The sequence below is a fragment of the Sorex araneus genome, chromosome 5 (assembly GCF_027595985.1).
Source record: "Sorex araneus isolate mSorAra2 chromosome 5, mSorAra2.pri, whole genome shotgun sequence".
NCBI classification, from domain to species: Eukaryota; Metazoa; Chordata; class Mammalia; order Eulipotyphla; family Soricidae; genus Sorex; species Sorex araneus.
In genome coordinates this window covers 926,429-952,803 of record NC_073306.1, presented here as the reverse complement: position 1 = coordinate 952,803, position 26,375 = coordinate 926,429, and the positions used below count along the sequence as shown (strand labels likewise).

Sequence of the window (26,375 nt, the reverse complement as noted above, 5' to 3'; positions counted from 1 at the left end):
CTGCCCGCCCCAGCCACCGGGGGCCACCCGGGAACGGGCCCCAGGTCCCTGGGAGGGCCCAGCTGGACATCATGTCCCCATCCCATCCTTAAAGGACACCTGGTATTTTGAGGTCCTGATTCGAGGGGGGCTTGTGGGAAAGGCCCTCCGGGGAAGCAGAGCTGCCCCCACTGCTGCTGTCCACCCACAGAGCTCCAGCCCCGACAAGGCCGTGTGACCCCTTCCCTGGGGAGGCCCGGGGCGGCTCATACACTACCCCGCCGGCCGGACACCCCAATGCCCGGTGACCACGTCTGCGACTGTCCAGGCAAATCCACCACATTACTGAGTCCCCTGCCCAGACCGCTGCCCCTCCTCCAACTGATGGCCAGGGGCCTCCTATGGACAGCGGGTCTTATAGAGACAGTGCACACGCATGCACACAGTGGACAGTGCACAGTCACACACAGTGGGCTGCACACACATGCCCAGCCACAGTGGACAGTAGACAGTGCACAAAGGCACAGTGAACAGTGCCCATACATGCAGAGATGCATAATAGACAGTGGACAGTGCACACACAGTGGACAGTACACACGTACGCACACACACAGTGTGGACCGTGCACACAGTCACACCCACAGTGGACAGCACACACATGCACAACCACAGCAGACAGTGGACAGAGCACAAATGCACAGTAGACAGTGCACACACATACACACACAACAGACAGTGGCCAGTGCACACAGCGGACCATGCACACGCATGCATACCCACAGTGGACAGTGCACACACACATGCAGGACTGTCCGAGAGCTCGGGGCCCCACGGAAGGGCCTGGGTAGCTGCCACCCAGTGCCTGTCTGGTACTACCCCCACAGGATGGCGCTTCTGGCATGAGTGTCCACTGTGGGCATGACACGCAGCGGCCAGGGAGAGGAGAGCCCACTGCACCTGACCCTCCCGGGACCCTGCCTGGGACCCATCCCCGAGCCCCCCTGGCCCCGTGCAGCGTGATGCCCCTGGTGACTGATGCCCAGGCCTCGGGAACGTCCGTCTGCTCTGGGCTCTGGGCCCGACCCGGCGGGACCAGGGCCGGAACCAGGGCCGGGACTCTCAGGCAAAGCTGCCCTGGGCCCTCGGAGAGGAGAGGCCTCCCTCCTCCGGCTGGAACATTCTAGCATCAGATGCTGCCAGCTCTGCGGCCCAGAAGTGCTGCGGCCAGACCATCCTTTAGCCCACAGGGTCTCGGCTTCTGGTCCCTGTCCCTGCAGGCTCTCGGGGGTCACTGGGCCGGGGGCGCGGGCGGCAGGTTCCTCGGGCCCCTCTCGAGGTGTGAGCACGGCTGTTTCCGGAAGTCTCTGCAGGGCTGTTGCTCTGCACCGAGGGCCCCGTGGGACGGCCTCTCCCTTCCCTTCCCGCCTGTCCCCTGCCCTGCAGGACGCAGGAGCGCGGCCACAGTCCGGCTGCAGGCAACCCCGCCTGCACTTGCCTCGTGGGCGACAGAGGGCGCCTGTGCCCCGGCTCCTGAGGGCGGGGAGGGGGTGTGGCTGCGGGCTGCAGGCTGCTGAGGTTTGGGGGGCAGGGGGCAGGGGTCAGCCTGCGGGAGGCCACTTCCTGCTCGAGCCTGTGTCCTGCGGCCCCCGCCTGGCCGCCCCTCTGCCGGATGAGCTGCGGGAGCAGGCGGGCGGGAGTAGGGCGTCAGGTCCCCCTCAGCCCCCAACCCTGCTGAGGCCTAGGAGGAGACGGCTCGGGGGGCACCGAGGCTGCCCTCCCCGCAAGGCTGGGCAGGTGCCGCCCTGGGCGCTCTCCAAAGCGGGCGTGTCCAGGCGTCCAGGGGCTGCCTCCACCCGCCCTTGCTCTCTCCCCGGGCAGGGGCAGCGGGAAGCCCTGGGGCCGGGCCCTGCAGTGTCCAGGGGAGCCCAGCTGCCGTGGTCTGTCCTGGGAGCTTTGGAAGCGCCATCTGGGTGGAGCCCACTGGGGTCTCGGGTGGGCAGCCTGGAGGGGCAGCGTGGGGTCAGCTGTGTTTCCAGGGCCAGCCTGGCTCTGGCGGGCTGTGGGAACGTGTGTGTGCCAGCGTGGCGCCACACCGGGCCGGGCAGTCTGAGGACTCACAGACAGGCCTGTTCATAGGTCGGAGCCGGGGACCAGCTGGACACCGAGCCCAGAGACTCTTCATCTGAAAGTGCGAAGGGGTTTCCTTCCGGGGTGGGGGCGGGGCGGGGGCTTGGCGCCTGCGGGGAGCAGACCAGACTGAGGGCACTGCGGGGGGCGGGGGCTCTGGGCACTAAGGGGCACGGGTTGGGGCTCCACAGAGCCCAGACGTGTGTCCCAGGAGGCTGCGGACGGGAGCCGGCGGGCCAGCCGTGTCCCCGGGCACCCACGAGGAAGGCTCCAGTGGCTCCGCTTTCTGGGGGCGACAGGGCGAGGGAAGTGGACGCCGCCCATGTCCAGTGTCAGAATCCCTGGTCCCCGGGGCCAGTCGATCTGTTGCTCCCTGCCACCACCTGGTGAGCTCTGGGTGGGAAGACGGGGTCCTCCTTCCTGGAAACAGGTTCGGGTCCCCAGGCACCGGCTGTCACCCCTCGCGGCAGGGGCGCCCCCAGCGGGGGTCCCGAGTCCGCTCAGGGCGCCGGGGTGGGCAGGACCAGGCGGGCGGGTGGGGAACCGGGTCTGACAGGGCGATGCGCCCATTTAGCAGCCCCCCAAATCATACCCATGCCTTCTGCCGCGCTGGACAGGGGAGGCAACCGTCCTCCGGCTCGGAACCCACCAGTCCGGGTCAGGGCCAGCGAGGCTCCACGTGGTCACCGGCCCCAGGCCCCACCCCTCGCCGTCATTGGCGGTTCCTTGAGGCCCCGCCCCCTGTAATCCTGGGTGTCCTAGGCCCGCCCCTCACCAGCATTGGTGCCAAGGCCCCACCCCTCGCCGTCATTGGTGGTTACTTGAGGCCCCGCCCCTTTCTGGCATTGGTGCCCAAAGGCCCCACCCCTTACTGTCATTGGTGACTCAGAGCCACACGCCTTGCCGTCATTTGTGGTGACTCGAAGTCCGGCCCTTTTCTAGGATTGGTTGCCCTGAGGCCCCGCCCCCTTTAGGCACTGGTGCCCGAGACCCCGCCCCTTGCCATCATGGACGCCTCAAGGTCCCGCCCCTTTCAGTCACTGGTGCCCCGGCCCCGCCCCTTGTCGTTATTGGTGACCCGAGGCCCCACCCCTTTCTGTCACTGGTGGTTACTCGAGGCCCCGCCTGCGGGTGCCCAACGCCCCGCCCCTCGCAGTCAAGGTGCCCAGGCCCTGCCCCTGTGTCCAGAGTGCCTTGCTTGGCCGGGCCCTTGGGACAAGCGCAGGGGCGAGGCCGGGCCAGGCTCAGTGGCCCCCGGTGTGCAGACACACAGCCTGTGTCTTGCTCACACGGAGACAGGATGAGGGGGGCTCCCCCACTCCTGGGCGCTCGCAGACGACATGCATGGGCGTCCCCCTGAAACGGCTCAATTTTCTCATTTAAACCACCTTGTCCCCAGAGCGGTGCCCAAGACCACGTGATCACTGCGATTGGAAGGCAGATCAATATTTCCTTAAAGAGACTCAGATTCTGCAAGCCGTGGCCGCGCCTTTCTGGGGCCCTGGCTGAGGGCTCAGCCCTTGGTGCCCAGTGTCTCCTTGGCACTGTGGGGAGCCAGGCTGGGTCAGCCTGCTGCCCCCGTCCAGGACCTCCAGGCCCACCGTAGCTCTAAGCTGGGGCCTAGCCTCTGACGGGGGTCTCTGCAGGGGGGTCTGGGCCAGGCCAGTGCCTGCCTGCTGGCTCCTCTGCCAGCTCCCGGCTCTCCCGCTAGGTCAGCAGAACCCCAGGGGCTCAGTGGGCAGGGCGGGGGGCCTGAGTGCCAGAGGCCTGGCCCCTGTGTGTGCTGGCAGCCGAGGTGTCTCGTCTGACACTTCCGCTGGGCGGCCAGCTTGCCCCCCGCTCCTGAGTGCTGTGGGCTGCCCCTGCCCTGCAGCCCTGCAGCCCTCCAGGAAGAGCGGAGACGGGGCAGGAAGTGCTGGGCTGTGGGCTGGCCTGGGTGATACTTGGCCACTGCGCTGCCTGCACAGACCACAGCATGCGGGAGGCCGGGAACCGCACACTTGCTCGGGCTGCAGGCCCCAGCGGGGCCTTTGGGTGATGATGGGCTTGGGGGCGCCCCTGGAGGGCTCCCTGGGGCCATGGGTGGGGCTCCATGGGCTCCGTGTCCCAAAGCTCAGTCACGCATGTCACTGAGATGCATGTCAGGGGACCGTGGGCCGGGCTTCCGCCCTAGCATGTTCCACGGCGTGGGGCTGGGTCGGCTGGAGGCCTGGCTCCCTCTGTCCCCGCAGAGTCAGGCCCTTTCTCTGGAGGAGCACCCTCACGCGAGTCCAGGGAGTCGGTTGCTGGCCGCCTTTCCCCTGGGCCATGCAGTGGGACCTGCACCTCCCGGACACGCGTGCCCTTGCCCGTGGCAGGGGCACCCTGGTGAGGCCTCACTCGTGCTGGCAGCTCCCCGGGGTGGAGCCTCCGCAGCTGACCTCTGCTCCTTGCCTGACCCCGGGAACCGCACGCCATGCCGAGTTCTGGGAGTGCCCTCGGGGCTGTGGGACCCGAGGGTCTGTGGGCGCACGCCGGGCGGGACCCCGCCCCACACACAGACACAGCGGCGGGCGCCCCTCCTGCTGCCGTGCCGGCCTGGTTCCCGTCTGTCTGCCGGTCACGGCACGCGGTGACCACAGGCAGCAGTGACGAATGGCCGGTGTCAAGTCCTGTCACGGCCGGGGGCCCTGGGGAATCCGAGAGGCCCCCAAACAGCTTTATTACCAACCTGTGGCTGCGGGGCTGATCAATCAAGCTCATCAATGATGGCAAACGCGCAGACGGGAGGCAGATGGCGGCCTGGGGCCGGGGTCAGCAGGGGTGGGCTGGGGAAGGGGCTCCCTGCTGAACTTGACCGCAGCCCGTACCCGGTGGGCCCAGGGACCGGACAGAGGCCACTGGGAAGAAGGGAGACGGAAGGCGGGTGGCGCTGGGGTGGGCCGCGGCTGCCCGGGTCCCTGCTGAGGGCGGTGGGTGCTGAGCCCTTTGCTGGTGTGAGTGGGGGCCCGGGTCTGTGGCCTGGCGGGGGTCCCCCAGAGGCCCCCAGGCCAGCGAGGCGCTTCTCCAGCCAGCACCCCGTGCGCGGCGCGCTGAGTCAGACATAATTGCGAGGAAAATAAACCTGCTCTAACAGAAAACAGCTTTTCCGCCCTCTCGCCCCCGACAGCTCTGTGGCTGCAGGCGGGGTGAGGCGGGGGAGTCGCCGGAGGGAGCCACGGCCAGAGGACGCGGCCAGCTGCCCCGTGAGCTGGCACCTCCGTGGGCACAGCCGCCTGCAGCTGCACAGGCGCCCCAGCCCCAGCAGCGCAGGGTGGGGCCAAAGCCTGCCCGCTCCGGTCCCCGATCCCGGGCCAGCCCTGGGCAAAGGCTGAGGCGCAGGGCCCCGGGGTGCCCAGACACCGAACCCGGCTGTCTCCGGAAGGAGCAGGGGGTGAGGGCGGTGCCAGCCCTGGGACCCAGGCCCTGGGTGCCGGCAGTTCTGAGCAGACCTCGGGGACGGGCCTGCCTCCTCCCGCTCTGTTGGGTGGGGGGTGGCTCCCGGTGGGTGCTCGCTCCTGAGGGGCCCCCGGCGGCGGCGTCTGCGGAGCCCCCGGCCCACAGGCTGCCGTGACTCACTTGGCTGGTTCTGGAGGACGCGGCTTGTTTCCAGGCAAAATTAATGAGAAAAGAAAGACCTGAACGAGATCATAATTTATGACTTCCGCGGGCCGGCCCGCTCCCCACTCCCCACTCCCCACGCGGGAAGAGCAGCCCCACCGGAGCGGGCCCCCCTCCCCCCGCGGCACCCACCCCACCTTCCCACCCGCCCCAGCCCCGGCTGGCCCCCGCGGGCGCCTCTCCCCGGGCCCCCATACAAAGGAGGAGAGCCGAGCGGCTCGCCCGCCAAATCGGTCTGTGCTAATGGCGAGCCCAGCCCAGAGTGTCAGCGAGACGCCCGGCCGTCATCCTGCGGCGGAGACAGGCCCATCCGCCAGGGGCCGCGGTGACAGGGCCTGCAGGCAGGTGTTACTGTAATTAGCTATTGTTTGACTATCAAAAGTCAGGGCTGATTAAAGCCACTAAGCACAAGTGCACTATTTTATTTCAAAGAATATTATGAACTGCACGCTGAGGCCCTTTCAGGCCGACCTCGCTCCCACAGCCGGCGGAGAGCCCATGCCGGCAGTAATCAAACGCAAAATCTGCATAAACCTTCGGGGCTTAATTCAAGCAGAGACCTTTCATTAGAAATATGTTACTTTATGAAATCTGGTCGCCAGCAAGGGGAGAAAAATGTGACTTCTGAGGAAAAGTGAATGGCACCTCTTTAGTGATTAACCCGAGATTAATGGAAGTTCCCACTGCTCGGCCTAAGTCCATTTTATTGCTAATTCATTTAGGTACCATTTCAGCTCGAGCGATGGGCGCTACCTGCCAGCGCGTCAGGCCTTGGCACGCGGGGACAGCCATTACGGTCAAATCCCAAACACACTTTCATGAAAGAAGCTTTGAAAAGTGTCTTGTGACTCTCTCTTCTTTCCAGGGACTTGGATTTGCCGGTTAAATTCCTCACCGACTCGGACCTGCGAGAGGCTCCGCCCCACTGCCCCCTCGGCACGGCCTGAGCAGGACGGTGGCCCTGTCCACATTCCTGACACGCACCTCACACGCATGCACACACATGCTCCTTGGCACGCGAATATACACACCACTCACTGCTCTGATGTCCCACGCACTGTGATTCTACATACACATACATGCATATACTCGGGGCACCGTGTACACTACATACACCATGCGTGCGTGTGTGCACACAACACAGGACGAATGCATGCACAGTACTATGCATATGGATACGTGCTCACCACATGCATGTGTACATGCTTATAACACGTGCAGGCGACCATGTACACATGTGTGCTCCTACACACCCACCACTCCAGATACAAAGCTCAGGTGCATGCTTACGCATAAACACGCGTGTGCCCATATGCACGTGTGTGCACATGTGCAAAGCCTGTGCACATGTATGTGTGCAGCTGTTCTCATGACCAGAGGTGTCCAGGGCACCATGGGTGGGTCCACGATGGACATGAAAGGGTCACCCCACCACCAGTGCCCCCAGGCCCTGCCATGGCAGAAACTGTGGGGCTGTTCTCACGGGCCAAAGGACCTGAGTGGACGCTGTGAGCCGGGCTGCCCGCCCTTGCTGCTGCCTGTCCCCGAGGGAGCGGCCTGTGTCCCTCTGCCCCTGGCCCAGCACCGGCCACACTGGCTGCTCGGGACCTCCTGCATCCCCAGCACAGGCGGGGGCCGTCGCTCCCCGGCACTGCTGGGCCCCTGTTGTCGGGACCTGGGTCGGCAGGCAGGCCCTGTGTCCATGGGAGGGTCCTGGGACAGGCTCGCCTCAGCCCTGCCCCCGCCCGCCATTCCCCATGCTGACCCTGCTGGGGGCCGGCTCGCCCTGGGCCCTCGCGGGAAGGGCCCCCGCACCCAGCTCGGCCCCCCACAGGCCTGCAGGCTCTCCCCAGCCCCACGTCGGGAGCTGCTGCTCTCGGGACCAGGCCTGCGGCCAGGCTGGATGCGCCGGGAAACTGGGCTGGTCAGAGGGAGGAACCGCCGGGAGAGGGCAGGAGTGCTCGTCTGCCTCGCCCGGGCTGGGGGCCCCTGGGGCCGGATGCCCCTGCAGGCCGGCAGGGAGGTTGGTGACCACCTCTCCGCTCAGCCCGGGCCACGACCACAGCCACCGCCCACGACCACAGTGATGACCACGGTTCATGCCCACAGCTGTGCCCACAGCCCTCTACTGTGGTCCATGCCCAGCGGCCAGGCGGCACGGCAGAGGCCTGAGGCTCTGGGTCTCAGCCCGAGGCACCAGCCCGGAGCTCAGGGCTGCAGAAGGCCCCGTCCCGCTGCCCTCTGTGGACTCCCCGTAGGACCAGAGCTCCCGTGGGCATGAGGGACAAAGACCCTTGGGGGCCATGCGAGGGCTGCCACCATGCCCGGCCTGGCACTCCCACCTCAGCGCCCAGGGCCTCCACACCCGCCCCGCTGTGTCCCCCTGCCCCAAACCCGGACTTCTGAGCGCCCAGAACTCCCCGCCTTGGCGGCCAGTTACCTGGAGGAGGCTGGGCAGTCACCCCCGGCCTGGCCGCCGGCCTGGGTCAGGGGGTCTGCGGGGTACAGAGCCTGGCCTGGCCGCTGTCCGGGGAGCAGGGGGTCTGCGGGGGCGGCCGGCGGGCACCCCTAGCCCCGTGGGGGGCCTGCTTCCCGCACACCCCGTCTCCCCCTTCCCTATTCCCGTAGCGCCAGCCGGAGGGACTGGGGGTCGCCAGCCCTGAGCTGGGGTCATCCCTGCTCTGAAACGCGCATGACAATGACCCGCTGGGCTGATCTCTCCCCTCCGGGGCCTAATTAAGTGGTCACTGTAAAACTGTCCACCGGAAATGTCCCTTTCAATCTCCAGTTGCTGCAGCCGGGTGTGAGGGCCCCCCCACTCCGCACCCTCCTGGCTCCCCCAGACAGGCCAGCCCCGCCCGGGCCGGGCCCCCTGGCACACACGTCCAGGGCCCACACAGACCAGCTGGGGCCGAAGGCCCAGTGGGGGCAGCTGCGGGCACGAGGTCAGTGTCATGTTAGGCCAGACGGGCCCCTCTGCAGGGCCTCATGGACGGGGGTCAAGCGGGCAGGAGCCCAGCACGGCGGCCTGTGGTCAGCAGGGCCCTGGGTGTCGCCGGGGGCGTGGGCACAACCCCGCCCGTCAATGCAGCAGCAGCAGCAGGTGCATCTGTCTGCACGTCTGTCCGTCCCTGCGTCTGTGAGTCCTGCCTGTCTTGGCCCCGGCCAAGGCGGCCGGGCCCGGGGGCGGCCCGTGGGGCGCGGGGCTGCGGCTGTGGTCAGGGCGTCTCCTTCAGGACCCCCGGCCCGAGGCACTGTTGGCCTCACGGGGGGCTGCCTGTGGCCCGTGAGGGGGTCCCTGGGCTCGGGCGCCACCCCGAGCGCAGAGGGCCTCGGGGGTCCAGATGCCCATGGCCCGGCCCTGCCCTGCCCCTCGCCGGCGCCCGGCTGTGTGGCCGCCGCGGCTGTCCACGCCTCTTTGAGGAAGATTAAGATGTCAGAGGCCGCGCCGCCCGCCCGGGGTCCCGCTTTATTAACTTGCCTCCCCGGAGCCGCGACGGTGCTGATTCAAGAGGCTTCACGGTGACGCGGAGCTGAGTCAGCGCGGCGGGCATAGCTCGCACAGCCCCCCGCTCCCGGCCTGCCAAGGGGCTGCCCAGCTGGGCCCGTGCTCAGCCCCAGGGCCACCCCCTCCCGGCCTGTGGGCCCTGTGCTGGCCCCTGAGACTCGAGGCCCCCACTGACCCCGACTTGCCCCCCGGGGCCCAGTGGCACTCTGAGTCCAGGACTGGACATCACCACCGAAACCAAACAGGGGCAAGCCCCGAGCCGTGCCGGGTGGACATGAGCCCCTCGTGGAGACCCCTCGTGGGCCAATCTAAGGTTGCAGCCCGGTGGCCCCACGCCCTCCCCTCAGCCCCCCGGCCAAGCCCAGTCACATGGCGCCTCCAAGGGGCCCTGGCCACAGGAAGGGGTCGGGCAGCCGGGGGGCACGGCCTTCTTGCTGCTCCAGACCCCTGGCAGCTCGGCCTTCCTGCTCGGCGGACGGGTTTGCGGGACGGGTTTTGGGGTGCTGCCCGATCCCCAGGGCCCGCGGGAAGCAGCGATGCTGGGCTGCAACCAGGCCCCTCACCAAGCGTGTCCCCCACCGACGCAGGCCGCGGCCGGTCTGGGGGTCGCCTTGTGCCCAGTGCGGGATCGGCCGACTGTCCGTGCCCCCGAGGGGGCGCCCGCCGGAGGGAGAGTGGACAGCAGCCCACGCGATGGAGTCCGGGTGTCCAGCGGCCCCACTGCCTTGGCCCGGAGCGGGCAGCGGGCCCCGGGCCCCTCCGGCGGGCCTGTTTCCGGGGCGGCTGTGTAAACACACGCCCGGCACTGCTCTCCAGCTCTCGGCCGCCCCTTATCGCCCGGCCCGTCTGGCGCGCAGAGATGCTTCCACGCATTGTGAGGCCGCCTGGAAACCCAGGCCAGGGCCCGGGACAAAGGGACTCAAGTGTTTGAAATGCAAAAATATTTTGACCTGACTTCTTGGTGTTTCAAAGGAAAAAAGTAATTCGTGCTCACAATCCAGCACTATCTCGCAGGAAGTCCTGTATTTCTCACGGCTCCGGGGTCTCGGGCCGGGCGTGGGCGTGGGGCTCGCAGGAGGCCCCCCCACCCCTTCCTGTTGTTCTCACGGAGGGCAGCCGCATCTGTGGGGGGCACCCACCGCTCAGCCCGAACTTGGGGTCTTGCAGGGCGAGGAGCTGGGGGGGCTACGGAGGGCGGCAGGAGGTCAAGCGCCTGCCTGGGTCCCAGAGTGGGCGGTAGGCCAGCACCCTGCCCGCGCCCGGCTGGGCCTCTGGCCCCTGGGATGAGTGTGCCCTAGAGAACCTCAGCACCTTCACTGCCACCGGCACCGTCACCAGCACCACACGCCATCACCACCACCACCACCGTCACCGTCACCCTCGCCGTCACCCCCTCACTGTCACCACCGTCAGGTCCTTGGCCAGCACTGCTGTGGCCTGTGGTCAGTGCGTCTGCTCCGTCAGGAACCCTCCCTCCAGAAAGGAGCATGGACGGGGGCTGGGGCGGCGTTGAGCCCCCCGACGGCCTGCAGGGCATGAGGGTCTGCCCCAGAACCACGGCTATGGGGACACTGGGGGCCGTGTGCCAGGCTGCAGCCCCGGGTGGAGGGCGGACTGGCCGCGTGGGCGGGGTGCCCACCTGTCTGGCCACAGCAGGAGGGGCGTCGCCCTGGGGAGCCTTCTCCAGGCGACCTCAGCTCGCCCCGGCCGGCCCCCCTGAAGCCCGCTCGGGCCAGGACAAAGGCCGGAAGCCCATTCACAGCTCCCCTGGCCAGGCCCCCCGATAACCATCTGCCCCTCGGGGCCTCGCTGCCCTGCAGCCTCGTGGGCGGCCCGGTGGCCAGCCTGCGGCAGGAGCCTGTCCCTGCCCTGCCCACAGAGGCGAGCAGCGGCCAGGCTGGGCTCTGCCTCTCGGCCCCTCACAGAGCGTTCCTGGGCTGGACTCCGCCCCCCGCTGCGATGGGAAATCGGGGTCGAGTCACGCGGGCTCGGGAGACTGGCGAGCCCCACTTGCCCCCAGACCCTCTCCCGGGACCGCGGCCCCAATGGCTCCCCCAGAAACTGCCCAACTGGCCCCCGAGTGCAGGGCCCAGTCGAGGGGGTTTCCCCTCCCGCTCCGAGTGCCCGGTGGCCAGCAGCAGGAGGGGCAGCTGGGCACGGGGTGCCCAGGGCCCGGCAGGGGCGGCCACACCCACAGCACCAGTGCCTGCTGGGTGGGAGCTCAGCGCCTCACTGGCCCTTAGAATGACCCCGAGTCGTCCCAGCCTGGGTGCCCTGGTCACCCCCGACAGGTTCGAGACCGGCCAGAGCCAGTCACTGCACAGATACGGGACAGCCGGTCAGCTCAAGTTTGGACCCTGAGATGGACACACCTGATGGACGCAGCCCAGACTGATGCAGGAACCCCCTCTGACCTCCAGACTGACCCCCAGACTGACCCTCAGACTGACCCCCAGATTAACCCCTGACTGACCTCGACAGACCCCAGACTGACTTCCTGACTGACCTCCCAGACTAACCCCTGACTGGCCTCCAGAATGACCCTCATACTGACCCCAGAATGACCCCTAACTGACCTTCTGACTGACCCCTACTTGACCTTCTGACTGACCCCAGACTGACCCCCAACTGACCTCGGCTGACCCCACTGACCCTCCCCCTACACTCCCATCTAAAGGCTGTTTGGCACCACCCACTCCCTGTCTGGCCGGGCACTGTCCATCTGCCCATGAGGAGTGACTGTCCAGGGGTGGCTGGCGGGCACTACCCCCTGCTCACACCTGCCAGCTCCCAGCTGAGGACTCTGGTCCGACGTCTTCCTGGGCCACGGCCTCAGACAGTGACCGGGCCTGGGGCAGGGACAGGGCGGGCCGGGCAGAGAGGGCAGGGGGCAGGCAGTGGGGCAGGGGCCGGGCAGTGGGGCAGGGGGCAGGCAGTGGGGCAGGGGGCAGCAGTGGGGCAGGGGCCGGGCAGTCGCCCTCTGCGTGCACCCACCATCCCTCACGCTGGAGCTGCCAAGGGCGGGGAGGGGCTCAGGGTCCCTGAGGGGACAGACCCTGTGAACACTGACCCTCGGGGTGGGTGGTCCTGACCAGCCCCCTCCCGCCCTCAGGCCAGAACCTTCCTGATGGGGGGCCAGCAGGAAGTGTGCCCCTGGGCCCCGAGACCCTCGCGGGGGAACAGCCTGGGCGGCACCCCCAGACCTGGCAGGTAATAAGTTACCTGGGAGGAAATTAATCACCCGCTCATCCCAGGCCTGATCTGATGGTCTAAGCTGACTTAAGGGCCCCTGAGGTGTGGGGGCCGGGGTGGGGGGGCACAGGACAGAGTCGATTCCGGCCAGCGCAAACAGGTTACATTTATAACTGGCTGGTCACCAGCCCGGGGCGGCCATAACTCACCCCAGGCCGCCTATCGCTCTGGGCCATTAATCACCCTTATCGCCAGGAAGGCCTCCAGCCGCCCCCCATGAGGGGCAAGTTCAGGTGCTGCCTGGGGGCCAGAGGTCAGAGTCCGCCGGGCGGGGCCTGTGCCCTGGCCACCAGCCAGATAAGCCGGGACTGGTGAAGGCCCTGGGGGGAGGGGCTCGAGGGGGGCTGCCCAGGGGCGCGAGAGTCCCAGGAAGAGGAAGGGGAAGGGGAAAGGAAGGGAGGGGGCAGCTCGGCCTCGGCTTGGCCGCCTTTGATTCAGCAAAATCAAGGATGCGAGTTCTTAGGGGCGCTTAGTCTCCATGGCGACGGGGCTGACCCAACATTATTGTTCTCAAGAGGGGACTGACTTTACTATATGTTCATTCACGGAATTAATGGACTCCTGCGCTTTCATCAGCAGCCGGGACCAAGGCGGGGACGGGCCCTCGGGGGCTGAAAGCCCCTGTCCAGCCTTTTGTCCGGGACTTACCACGGCCAAGCAAGTCTATTCAGGCCGAGATTATCAAAATCAACTCGGCCTGTCTCCGCGGCAGCTAAACACACTTTGATTTCATAAAGACATAACTGAACCCACATGCAAATTAATAACCGCGGTCGCGGGGTGCCGTGGCCGGCCACGCCGCTGGGGTGCGGTGGGTGATGAGGCATATTTGTAGGTGAGCCACAGGGGGGCCGGGGGCTGTGGGCAGCGGGGCACGGCCGAGATTCCTGAGGACGTGGCTCCCCGTCGCTCTGCTGCCTGGGAAAGACCAGCAGTGGCCACGCCCCCCACTGCCCGCCAGGAGGGACGTCCCGTGTGTGGCCTCCCGCCCAGCCCGACACCTCCAGGCTCCCCGGCTCCCCGGGCCTGGCTGCAGAAAGCACCGGAACCCAGCCGCCCCGTGCAGCAGGCCGAGGATGCTAACAGCCAGATAATCTTCCTGCAAATGATCATAATTATCAATCAATCACGGCGAGCCGGCCGGCGCTGTCTGGCGACCTGTAGCGCTTTGTCCGGGTCCCGGGGGAGGCTCGGGCCTGCGCCCCGCCCGAGCCGGGGGCCTTTATTAGCCGCGTTTGTCTCTGGCACCTGCAGCCCTCCCTGCCGCGCCGAGGAGGTGCGGGTCCGAGAGCCGGGCCCAGGACCCGTCCCGGGCCGCACAGCGGGGAGAGGAGCGGCCGGGACCGGGTCTTTGTCTGCTGCAGGCCCGGCTGTGTTCACGCGCCCGCCCTTTTCAGGACGGAGAAAGAAAACTAGATAAACTGAGACAAAGGCCGCGGCCGGGCCGTGGGCGCCCTCATATCAGCGGAGAGATTGAATCAAAATTCCCCCGGCGATACCATCTCCCTGGGCGGACCGCGCTCTTGTTAACGGATAAATTCAAGCCCTCCAGAAGGTCCAAGAATACATTTAAGCCCTTTGCCAAATGTCTATCCTATTGGATTTTGATAAGACATTGAGCCTTAATCATGTGCTTCATCCATTTCCAGGGGCCCTTAACACACCGCTTTATTCGTCCCCAAAGCCTCTTCGCGGCCTTTTTATTGCGGCCCCGGGCGGGCTCCCCCGGGAGCGGGCTCCGTGATGGATGGACAGCCGCAGATTATCTCCGCAGATGTCTGCTCCCGGGGGGGGGGGCCCGGCTTCCCTCTGAGTAAACAGACGGGAGAGGCCGCCCGCCCGGGCCAGGAAGGCCCGGCTAACCTGCAGCCGCAGGGACCTTGCAGAAGCGGCCAGAGCCCGTGGGTGCAGACGGGAACACGGCGGGCGGCAGGGGGATGCGGAACCGGGGGCATGTGAGGTCAGGGGGGCGCGGGGCCAGGGGGATGGGGGCAGATGCCACTGGACAGCCGTCATAGGCAGGTGTGTGGCGGGCAGGGGGTGGGCAGGCGGGGGGCTGGCACAGGACGGGTGGGGAGTGTGTGTGGGGGACGGGATGGGTGGGGGGTGGGGGGGTATCAGGGTGGGTCTGGGGTGGGTGGGGCGGGGCTCGGTCCTCACCCTGGGCCTCCTGAGGCTCTCGGCCGTGCAGTCCGGGGGCTGATGCCCAGGGCTGGCCTCTGGGCTTCCGAGGGGCTTGCGGGGCTCTGAGCTGCCCTCAAGGAGCTGCCCCCCCTGGGCCCGGAGGTGAGTGGCAGCACGAAGCGTGCCCAGGCCTGGTGGGCAGAGGCGCAGGGCCCCCTCCTGCGGAGCCGTGTCCCCGGGATGCCCAGGGACAGGCTGATGCCCGCTGCCGCCCTCGCGAGCACGGCCCCCTCCCGGCACCACGCTGGCTGGCTCTGCTGACTCAGCAGCCGTGAAGCCCCCCCCCCCACCACACACACACACACACACACCTGGTGGGGGTGGGAGACACCTCCTCGCAGGGCGAGGGGGGAAGGAGCTGCTCCCACACTGCAGAAGCCCGTGCACACGTATGCCTGCGTGCATGTGGGTGTGCGTGTACATATGTGTTTGCACGCACGCGTGTTTGCACCCCATGTGCCTGGCGCCTCAGGAAGGAAGCAGAGCTCAGCTGGGGCCTCCTGGCTGGGCCCTGCGACAGTGGCTGCGTGCGTGCCCCGGGGCTGTGCGGGGCTGGCCCGGGTCACGCTCTGCCTCGTTCAGAGCTAATGTTTGTCTACCAGCCTCTATCCATCACTGGCCCTGCGCCCGCGGTGCCCGGCTGACACGGCCGCCGGCGGGGTGTTTGCTTACTTAGTGCGAGGCGGCGGCCATGTGGGACCCGCAGCCGTGGCGGGCTCCCCTCCCCGCTCTCACCCGGGCCGAGGAAACACCAGGCGGTCGTGACTGCCCGTCTGCACAGCCCGGCATCCCCTCAGCTCCAGCGGGCCTGCGCTGGAGTCGCCCCACGGCCAGCACGCGGGGACGCACTAGGGACCACAGACACGGACATGCGAGGAGCCCGCTGGACTCGGACACGCTCAGGGACCGCAGGACACGGACACGCTCGGAGTCCGCAGGACACGGACACGCTCAGGGACCACAGGACACGGACACGCTCAGAGTCCGCAGGACACGGACACGCGCGGAGCCCGCAGGATGCGGACACGCTCAGGGACTGTAGGACACTCGCAGAGCCCGCTGGACGCGGACACGCTCAGGCCCACCTGGCAGTGGGCGTGGTCAGAGCACGCAGATGTGGGGCCGCCTACCTTCCCGGCGCGACTGTCCTGCGGCGTCTCCTCGGCATCGGCCAGCACGTGCTGCAAAACAGTGGGAGCGTCGGTCAGTGTGGCCGGCCGGAGGGGCTCAGCTCGGGGCTGCACGCCTGGGGCGGGGGTTACGAGCCGAGGAACCCAGGCTGGGGGCGTTGCCGTCGTGGCTCAAGCAGCCCCTCAGCAACCTTCGGGGGCCACGGGCTCGCCCGGGCACTCTCTGTCCAGCAGGGCCGGGCATCCAGCCTCGGGAGCAACCCCCGGCAGCCCGGCTGCCCCGAGGTAGGCCAGGCTCCCCCTGGCCCGGCTCCGGCTGGGGGTGGACCTGGGCATGGCAGGAAAGCACGTAGGGTGCACCCGGCCGGGCCCGACCAACCGTGGGGCAGCACCGGGAGCTGCCCTACTGCCCGGGCCTGGGCCGAGGACAGGCCGCAGCAGGCTGGGCTGGCTCGAAGGGTCACTGACCTGCCCCCAGACTCCTGGGGCCCCGCAGAGCCAGGCTCCCTGGAGGGCGCCTGTGGCCTTCTCTCTTCTAGTGCAGCTTGGGGGCCACATGGGGGACCGGAGATCGAACCCAGGTCAGCCACATGCAAGGCAAGTGCCCTGTCCACTGTATTATCTCTCCAGTGCCCCAGGAGCTTTCAAAGTAAGCGGCGGCACGGAGCGGTTTGCAGGAGAGCGCACACACACGTGCACACACGTGCACACACACGCGCACATGCACACACACACGCACACACGGGCACACACATGTGCACATACATGTGTGCACACACGTGCACACACGCACACATGTGCACACACATGCACACATATACACACGTGCACGCACGCATACATTGTGTTGTTTCCACTCACGAGAGAAATAGGTGAAAGAGACAGTGGAGTAAAGGGAGAAGGGGAGAAACTCGGCCTGGGTCTGGCCTGAGCGAGTGCCGGGTGGGGGTGGCCGTGGCACGACCCTGAGCCGGCTCAGCTGAAAGAGCCGTCAGAGTCCCGAGTGCGGGGAACGCCCGCCCATGGGGTCATGTTTCTTTAATGGACTCTGAAGTTGTGCTCGCAGAGTGGCTGTCGGGGTGCAGACTACAGCACAGCCCCCCGGGGACCCCTGGAGTCCAGTCTCAGCCTCGGGGGCGGCGGGAAGCAGCTCCGGGATGGAAGCTGGGGGTGCGAGTGAGCGGGAGAGAGGGACCCACGGCCACCCCACGCCAGCCAGTCGGACAGATGGACAGAGAGGCTGGGTGGGCCTGGGTGGCCTCAGCCCCTCAGTGCTGGCCCACTCTGGCCTCGGGGCAGTGCCCCCCACTCTGCGCCCATCAGTCCTTGGGCGGCCGGGCACTCTGCCCTGGCCACGTGCTCCTGGAAGGGGTCCCCCAGCAGCTGGCGGACCCCTCCTCCCGCCGCCCCTGGGGTGCCCCCAGGACCCCATCCACAACACTTGGGGCAATGGGGTCCAGGTCCAAGTGAGCAGCTGGCCGTGACCTCTGCAGGCTCTGCGTGGACACGCCTCTTGCTCCCTAGGCCAGCAGGGCTGCAGAGCCCTGTCTTGCCTCCCTACCCCTCACCCAGCACCCCTGTCCCCACACCCTGCACCCCTGCACCTGCCACACTCCCCCAGTTCTGGCCAGGGGCAAGGGCTCTCCACCTCTGTCCCCTGCGGCACCTGTGTGTGTGCAGCCCCCCAGGTCTGGGAGAGGGGCCCAAGCTCCCGGACCCAGGCCCACGCGCCCCCCCCCCCCATGGTCTCTGGGGCCCAGACGCTGGGACCACACCAGCCGCCACATTCTGGGGGTCGGGAGAGACTCTGGCCCCCTGGCCGGGCTGGCCCGGGTCAAGGCTGGCCTGGACCGGGCTGGCAGGGCAGAGCCAGCGCTCGTGGGCCGGCCCGGGGGCTGCCCTCCACACATGCCGGGCTCTCCGCGCCGGGCAGGGCCTATTTATTTATTTTCTGCATTAAAAAAAAATCAGCCTGGCCGTGTCCAAGCTTCAGAAATGGTTTTTTAAAGGCGCCTTGGACACTGTTTTTAGCTTTTATGCCTAAACAGATACTTCTCAGTCCTTTCAAGCTCCGGGCCTGAATGGCGGCTCTCTCTTTACTCCGAAGAAAAATATTTACACAGGCAAGTAGGCGGGAAAGAGCCTGGAGGAGCCCCCCGCCCCCCCCCCCGGGCACACGGCTGCTCCCCGGCCCAGGCTCCCAGAACCCCCTCGCCCCCACCCCGCTGCCCCCCGAACCCCCTCCTGTCCCCGTCTCCTGCCTCCCCCCCGGCGGGGTGGCACTGGCTGGTGAAACTGCTCCGGGCAGAGCGAGGGCCCCCCCCTCCCTGGGGTCCCCCTTCCGTGGCTGCCAGCGGGCGCATGTGCCACCGTCTGCACTCAGTGGCCCCAGTGAGGGGAGCTGAGCCCTGACCCCTGGGGCCCAGAGCTGCCGACTGGCCCCAGGCCCCCTCCCTGCCCCGCCCTCCCGCTGGGGGTCCGTGTCGGGGGTCCTGGGTCTGAGCCCCGCTGACCCACGGGCGCCCGCCCCCCTGGGCCTGCAGGTGGGGGCCGCTTCCTCCTCCTGCTTCCGGGAGATTGATGTGCCCCGGGCGAGGGCGTGTAAATCTCCTGCGGGTGGCGGGTGGCACTTCTAATCAATGACTCATGACAAGTCATAACTTTTGGCCTCGGGAAGGGAAGCGCGGCCGGCCGGTGCCGGGCGCCCGCCCGCCGGGGCGCGGGAGACAGCTCTCGGGGCCGTGAGTGTGGCTGCTCTGGGCGCCCCCGCCGGGGCTCTCTGGGGGCTGCGGGGAGCAGAGGCTCCGGGGGCGCAGGGCAGACCCCCAGGCGGCCCTGCTCAGTGGGCTCTCCCTGGGGCGCCCCCAGGGCCGGAAGCCACAGTCACGGGACCCGTGTAATCGCCTCAGGACACTGAGTTTCCGGCTCTGCCAAGACAAATACCGGGCACGGCACCTGCCGGCCTCCACACTGCTTCCAGAACCTTCTTCCACTTTCCGGAGCCCAGAGTCCCCCGCAGACGGCACCACCCCCCGGCCCAAGCTCAGCCCTCAGGCCCGTGGTGAGGGAGGGGTGGCCTGTGAGAACCCCCAGCCAGAGAAGCCCCTGGGGGCAAGGCCTCGGGTGTCGCTGCCAGGCTCTGTTCTGGGACCCTCCCCGCCGTGCCCACCGTGCGGGGCTGTCTCCCCCAGACCCACTCAGGGGCTGGGGTAACCTTCACCATCCCGAGGCCCACCTGGAGGTGGGCTCAGAGCCCCCAGCCCACATCCCGCCAGCGTCGTGGGCAGGGCAGCCCCGGGAGGGTGCAGGGCTGCGGGGCCAGTCCCCGCGCGGCACTGACAAGTGCGTGTGCATCTGCGCTGGGCCTGCTGTCCAGGGCGCGGCCGGAGCAAGGGGAGCACGGGGAGCACAGGGGAGATGGGAGCACGGGGGCAGGTGGGGAGCACAGGGCAGGGGAGCACGGGGAGCACAGAGGAGATGGGAGCACGGGGGCAGGTGGGGAGCACAGGGCAGGGGAGCACAGGGGAGATGGGGAGCACAGGGAGCACAAGGGAGATGGGAGCACGGGGGCAGATGGGGAGCACAGGGCAGGGGAGCACGGGGAGCACAGGGGAGATGGAGAGCACGGGGGCAGGTGGGGAGCACAGGACAGGGGAGCACGGGGAGCACAGGGGTGATGGGGAGCAGGGGGGCAGGTGGGGAGCACAGGGCAGGGGACCATGGGGGCAGATGGAGAGCACAGGGCAGGAGAGCACAGGGGAGATGGGGAGCACGGGGGCAGATGGGGAGCACAGGGGCAGATGGGGAGCACAGGGGAGATGGGGAGCACGGGGGCAGATGGGGAGCACAGGGGCAGATGGGGAGCACAGGGGAGATGGGGAGCACAGGGGAGATGGGGAGCACAGGGGCAGATGGGGAGCACAGGGGCAGATGGGGAGCACAGGGGAGATGGGGAGCACGGGGGCAGGTGGGGAGCACGGGGGCAGATGGGGAGCACAGGGAAGATGGGGAGCACGGGGGCAGATGGGGAGCACGGGGGCAGATGGGAGCAAAGGGGAGATGGGGAGCACGGGGGGCAGGTGGGGAGTACGGGGGCAGGTGGGGAGCACAGGGGCAGGTGGGGAGCACGGGGGCAGGTGGGGAGCACAGGGCAGGGGAGCACAGGGGAGATGGGGAGCACAGGGCAAGGGACCACGGGGGCAGGTGGGGAGCACGGGGAGCAGGACAGGTGGAGCAGAGACAAGAATGGGGCAGGGGATCCTGGTGCGGGGGGTAGTGGGCGCCGGGCCCCTCCCCAGGCCATGGCCCCCACACTGCGGCGGCCGTGCCCGGACACCCCTCCCGGGCGGGACCCGCTGCTGAGGCTGGGCGCAGAGACCCCCCCCTCTCCCCTACAGGTTCCAAGGCAGGTCGCTCACACAGATAAACAGGACCTGCACATATGCTCATATAAGCTCACGCTATCACATACATGCTCACAGGCAAGGCACATGCATGAGCACACACATCCCCACACAGGGCACTCACATACCCCACACATGCATGAACTCACTCGCATAAATCCACACACACATACATGCATCCACACAGGCCCTCACACCCATCCTCTCCCAGATACCACACGCATGTAAAAATGTATGTATGCATCTAGACACACACCACATATATGCATTCACACATGCGCATACACACCCATGCACAAGACACACACGGAACAGGACACGCACACGCCTGCACATGCACGCATACACAAGTATATGCATGCACTCACACCCACACGCATGCATAGGCTCACACTCATGAGGCCCTGACGCACTTACACCGGGGCACAACACACACACATGCACATGCACACATGTGAACACACACTTGCTCACGCTGTGTCTGCTTCGCTCCCTTCCCTGAGCTCCTCCAGGCTCTGGTTCCTGGACAAGGGCCCCCGGGTCCCGGGTCAGCCCGCCCAAGCCCTACATCTTAAAACAAGCCAGTGGCGAGGCCGCGGGAGCAGGAGCAGGCCGGGGCCTCACCAGGGGAGGCGCTGGGTGGGGGACCCCGGGCTGGTGTCGTGGCTGCTGAGTGGCCCAGAGCCCCCAGTGCCTGCGGCTCTGGCCTGCGAGCTGCTGCCACGGCTTGACCCAATTTTCCAGCTGAGTTGGCGAGGCCGGGGGTCACCGAGCAGAACAGTCAGCCCCTGGCCCCTGGGCACAGCGTGTCTCCCTCCCCGCGCCCGCGCCAGGGGCTCCTCCATAAATAACAGACCTCGTTTCCTCCAGGAGCGGGGCTGGGGCTGTGCCCGGGCCCCTCGGGAAGGCGGGCAGGGGGGCCGCCTGCTGGGGTCTTGCGCGATGGGTGACTCTCAGCGTGTGTGGCCCCTCGAGGGCCGGCCCGGCTGGATGCGGCCAGCCCGTGTCTGGGTGCGGGGACAGAGCTGGTCCCGAGGACACTCGGCCGCAGCACCGGGAAGGGATATTTGTTTTTATTATCAATTTAGAGGCCAAGCGGTGGGGAACTGTTATTAAATCCCCAAGTCCCGTTCCGCAGAGTCTCAGAACCCGGCTCCGAGTGTGGGCCGCGGGCTTTCTCATCGGGCGCCAAGAGGAACATTGTGGGAAGGGTCTCGAGGGCCTCGCCAGACCGTTTCTGTTTACGTCTCCGCGTGGAGAAGGAGGATGGGCCGATGCTGCAGATAAGAGCCGGCGGGAGGGGGGTCGCCGAGAGCCTGGTGCATCGGGTGGCACGCGCCCCCCCGCCCCCCCCCGCCCTGCAGGCTGAGCTCCGGCCAGCCCCCCCGTCCCCCCGCCCGCCCTGCAGGCTGAGCTCCGGCCAGCCCCTCCCTCCCGTCCCCCCCCCCCCCCGGCCCTGCAGGCTGAGCTCCGGCCAGGGCCCCCCCCCCCCCCGCCATAGCCTGGTCAGCGTGGACCCACATTCCTGAGCCGGGGGCCACAGCCCTGCAGCCCCCAGGAGGAGGGGTCAGGCTTTACCCAAGTGGTGCCCACTCCATTGGCTCTGCCCTCAGAAATGCAGCCGTGACCCTGTCAGCGTCCCCACGGCACAGCGGACAAAGCCCCTCAGCGAGGCCCCCTGCCCCTCACAGCGAGCCGCAGCGACCCCCTCCAGCAGCAGACACGCCAGGGCCCCGCGGCCACACGCACAGCACAGAGCTCAGAGGCTGAACCTCAGAGGGGCAGTGCCCACCATGCCCGATGAGCGTGCAGACACACCACACACGCGGGAGCAGGCTTGCACAGAGGCACACGTGTGTGCACACAGGTGAACATACTATGCCTCTGTGTGTAGACATGCAGACACACCCGTGAACCTATCACACAGTCACACAGTACACATGGGCACATGTGTCTGCAGTCATGCCCCAGGACACACATGGAAACACACATAGGCAAGGACACATTGTGTACACACAGGACATACATGCGCAAAGACGCACGCAACACACACGTGTGTAGACATGTGGGCACATTAAGACGTGCACACATGGATGCACATACTCATATGCGAACATGAACACGGCCACGTGTGTGCGTCCACGTGCAGACACATGCGTGCAGACACACACGTGCAGTGGCACCACCCTCACCGCGCTCCCTGAGGCGCAGGGCAGGAGCCCGAGCGGGGAGCACTCAGAAACCTCTTCAAAATATTCGGGCTTGTCAGGGCCCCAAACCGCCGCTCGCCAGGCACTTTTCCCGCTAGTGTTTGAGCCCGCGGGTGTTTTAAAGGAAATGAAATCCGTGTGTTTCTGATTTATTTATACTTAACTCATCAAAATGCTGTTTTCAAGAGCCATTCCGTGTCCAGGGTGCCCTCTGCCTCTCCCTCCCAACCCAGAGCCATATTTGGCCAAGCGCAGATGACCTTCCACACGCTCCTCGCACGCCGCCAGCCGCATGTCCAGACGTGGTGGACAGGCACGAGGGGCCCCGGGCTGGAGGCCAGGCCCTGCGCCAGGGGCCTCTGCCCTGCTGCCCGGGGCCGAGGCCCCTCCCTCAGCCTCCTGGGCCCCCTCAGGCCAGAGCCCGCGCGGGCCCCAGGAGGGGCCACTGCTGGGCACCGCAGCCTGCCCAGAGCTGCCCGCCGCCCCCGGGAGTGGCGTGTGGCCACGCTGCCCGGCCTGGACCGCGCTCTTTGGGGTGTGATATTTATTTCCGGCTGATTCCACGCAATGGAGTTCAATTATGACTCTGATTGCTTTTTTGTGCGGGATATAAACCCCCTCTCCCCGAGCCCTTAATTGTGTGCTCGGGCAGACGTGGCATCCATCAGCCGCTGCTGTCTCAGCCCCAGAGATAAACCATCCGAGGGGCCATAAACGTCCACTCTGGTTATTGATGCCTCGGGGAAATTGATTATCTATTTGAGGGGCGGAGCGACCTGACGGATGGCCGCTCCTGTCCTGCGGCGCGTGAGCGATGGCCTCTCTGTCCCAGCCTCCGTTCCCGGCAGCGCTTCCCGCTTCCCTCCCAGTGGGGGGCAGCTCCCGGCGGCGGATGGGGGAGAGTGTATGGACGTGCGTGGACGCCCCCGGGACCCGCCGGCCCGCTGAGGATCGCGTGTGGGTCAAGCGTCAAGTTCACAGGTCACGACCCTGCGGCCAGCGACGGAGCCGGGGGCAGGCTGGCCAGGCACGGCCGGGAGCGGCGGGTCCGACGGCTTCGGGGCGCGCCTGGGTGGGCCGGGGCACACCTGTGGGGGCGGCAGGAGCCGAGACCAAAGATGAACCTGGGTGTGGGTGCAGCACCCAGTAGTCGGGCGATAAGAGGCTGTAAACCGGGAACACTTGCTCACCCCGAAATCGATTTGGGCTCCGGGCCCGCCCAAGCTGCCGAGCCCCCCCCCACGGCAGCAGAGGGAGGGGGGCCGGGCTCCAGGCGGGCCCCCTGCAGCCAGCAGACACCCCTGCCCCAGGCTGCCGTGGGGACAGCGCCTGCCGGGAGGGGTCAGGGCATGGGCGGCTGCTGCTTGGAGTTCACTGGACTCGGAGGGACCAGGCTGTCCCCGTCCTGGGCGTGGCTCTGCGGGTGCGGTCTAGCCTGGACTCTCCCCATGTGCTTCTCCAGCCCGCACCACGGCCTGCACATGCGTGCCCTCCTGACCAAGACAGCGCTCTGCAGCCCCTCATGCATGAACGCCCGTGTGTGCACACATCTCGGCACCCCTGCGGGCTGGGAATGCAGGTGTGCTGTGCGTGTAACTGTGGGAACATGTATGTGCTTCATGCCAAAATGCTTGTGGGAAAATGGAACATGTGTGTGCTATGCCTATGAGAACATGGAACACACATTTGCTATGCCTGTGAGAACATGGAACACATGTGTGCTATGCCTGTGAGAACATGGAACACACGTGTGCTATACCTATGAGAACACAGAATACACGTGTGCATGCCTGTGGGAGCAGGGAAGGTATGTGCACGGTGCGTGTGCTCTGCATGTCTGCTCTCTGCCGTGGCTCTGGTCACCCAGAGCTGTGGGGCAGAGCAGGAGAGGGTTGGGGTGGGGGCTGCGGTGCTGCCCAGCTGCCCAGCCCAGGGCTTCCTGAGTGGCCACCCGTCTGGACAAGGCTCTGCCCGCCCTCGGCCCCTTCCAGAGGGCGCTGGCCTGGCACCTGCCCCCTCCCTCCACGCCACACGACCAGGCTTCCGGGCCCCCTGGGGGGGGCCTACAGGGGTCTGAGGCCACACGACAGCTGACAGCTGCGGGCCCAGCCTCGGGTCCGGCCAGGGGAGGTTCTCCGGTGTGGCGCAGCCCCAGGCCCTTGGCGGTCTGGCTTCCCGCCGGCCTGCGGCTGTTGCCGGGGGCCCCGACGTCGGCCCCTGGAAGGTCACGGCGCGGCTCTGCCCCGCTGGGCCTCAGCTGACCGTGTCTGCCTGCCCAGCGTGGCCCCTCCCACGGGCCCGCTGCCCTGACACCAGTGCCCGGCGCTGCCCACCGGACACCTGGGGGCGGGAGCAATGGCGGGCGAATCCCTGCGGGGGGGGGGACAGCTCTGCGGCCCCGTCTCTCCCGTCTGCAGGACACGGACAAGCTCGTCCGTGAGGCCGGTGGCCTCAGTGTGCGACGTCCGGGAAGCCCCCGCCCGCGGCTGGCAGGGCCCCACGTCGGGGGGCAGGTGCCCGAGTCTGCAGCCCGGCTCAGCCATTAACTCCAGGGGCTTATCAGCCGGGATCTCCGGCCCGCGGTGGCCGGCCGCTCACTTCCCCGCGGTTCCGGCAGCCGGCGCAGACGAGCCGGGTGATGATTAACCAGCGCCCGCCTCCCGTCCCCGAAGATGCGCAGCTGCCCCCTCTCGGGCGCGGGCCAGCAGGTCCTCGGGGAGCTGGCACGCAGACAATGTGCGTCTGTGTGAGTAATTTCGCGCTGTGGCCAGTCAATCTGGTTTCTGGGCCCGCTGCCCTGACCCTCTCGGGGCTGCGGACTCTCGGTGCGGTGTGAAACGCGGCCTTTGAGTGTGCTGACACTCTGCAGATTGAGACGTCAGCCCGCTCCAACTGCAGCAAATTAGCAATTTTTCTTTTGCTAATTGGAAATAAAAATGTTTGCCGAGGGAGCCGTTTGTCGGCATGCGGTTTTCGGGTCGTAGGATCCGGGAGGCGACCAGAGGACGCCCCCAGCCCCAGCCCTGCCCGCCCCGGGGCCACCCCGCCCTGCAGCCCCTCAGCCCCAGGAAACCCCTGTGGGGAGAGCCGGTCGGGCCCCTGTGGAACACCAGGACAGAGGGCGGTGACAGCAGCGCTGGGGTCGGGTGGGGGGGCTGGGCGAGGGGGCAGGGGGTCGGGGAAGAGCCAAGGGCAGCACCCCCGCCCGCCCGCACCCCGGCAAGAGCGACCCCCCACCTCTGCTCTTCCGGCTGCTCGCCCCCTCAGACAGGAACAAAGAGGCCTGCGGGTAGGATGCCGCCCACCAGGGTGCCCCGAGGGTGGGCCGGGCCGCACAGGGTCCCGGGATGGGCCTTGGCGGAGCCGGGCCAGCGCACAAAGGGTTATGGCTCCCCCGCGCTGGTAAAGCGTCTGACAGCCATGCCTAATAATTCTTTCTGCTGGGTTTTCTTGATGTCTTTATGTGAATATGAAGCCGGAATGAAAGGCTTTGGGGGACCCCCACGAGAGAGGGAAAGTAGGAAGCAGCGAGGAAGAAAGCCGGGCTGCAGACCCCCGCGGGGCCAGGCCCTCCCCTCGGCCACCACTTGGCCGCTCCGACCCTTTGTCACACGGGTGTCCCCGGCCACCACAATGGGGTCTGCCTCGGGGACGGCCAGGGGACCCCATCGGGGAGGGCAGCCCCTGGCCTGCAGATGCGGCTGAGGGGGTGTTGAGGAGGGGGCAGGCGGCAGCCGGGGTCCCGGCCTCGCCCGGGGTGGAGCTGGAGGGCCTGACCCAGAGGACCCGGGCGCCCTGGGCTGCGGGGGCTGGTGACGGTCCCGGGCCTGGCCGTGCCCGTGGGGGTCGGGGAGGGACCCTCAGCCCCTGCTCCGGGGACCCAGGGCAGCCGCCAGGGCCTCCCCGCCTTGAAAAGGACACGCGTGGGGGCAGCCCGCAGGCT

At 67.4% G+C, this 26,375-nt stretch overlaps 1 protein-coding gene across 1 annotated transcript in view; it reads right to left on the bottom strand.

Annotated features, from left to right (window-relative positions):
• The window catches only part of PRDM16 (PR/SET domain 16), a 158,594-nt gene that overhangs the window by 71,430 nt on the left and 60,789 nt on the right, over positions 1–26,375 (bottom strand). Inside the window, exon 3 of the mRNA XM_055137767.1 lies at positions 15,820–15,870. Coding sequence (XP_054993742.1) covers positions 15,820–15,870 — 51 coding nt within the window. The remainder of the gene's footprint in view (positions 1–15,819; positions 15,871–26,375) is intronic.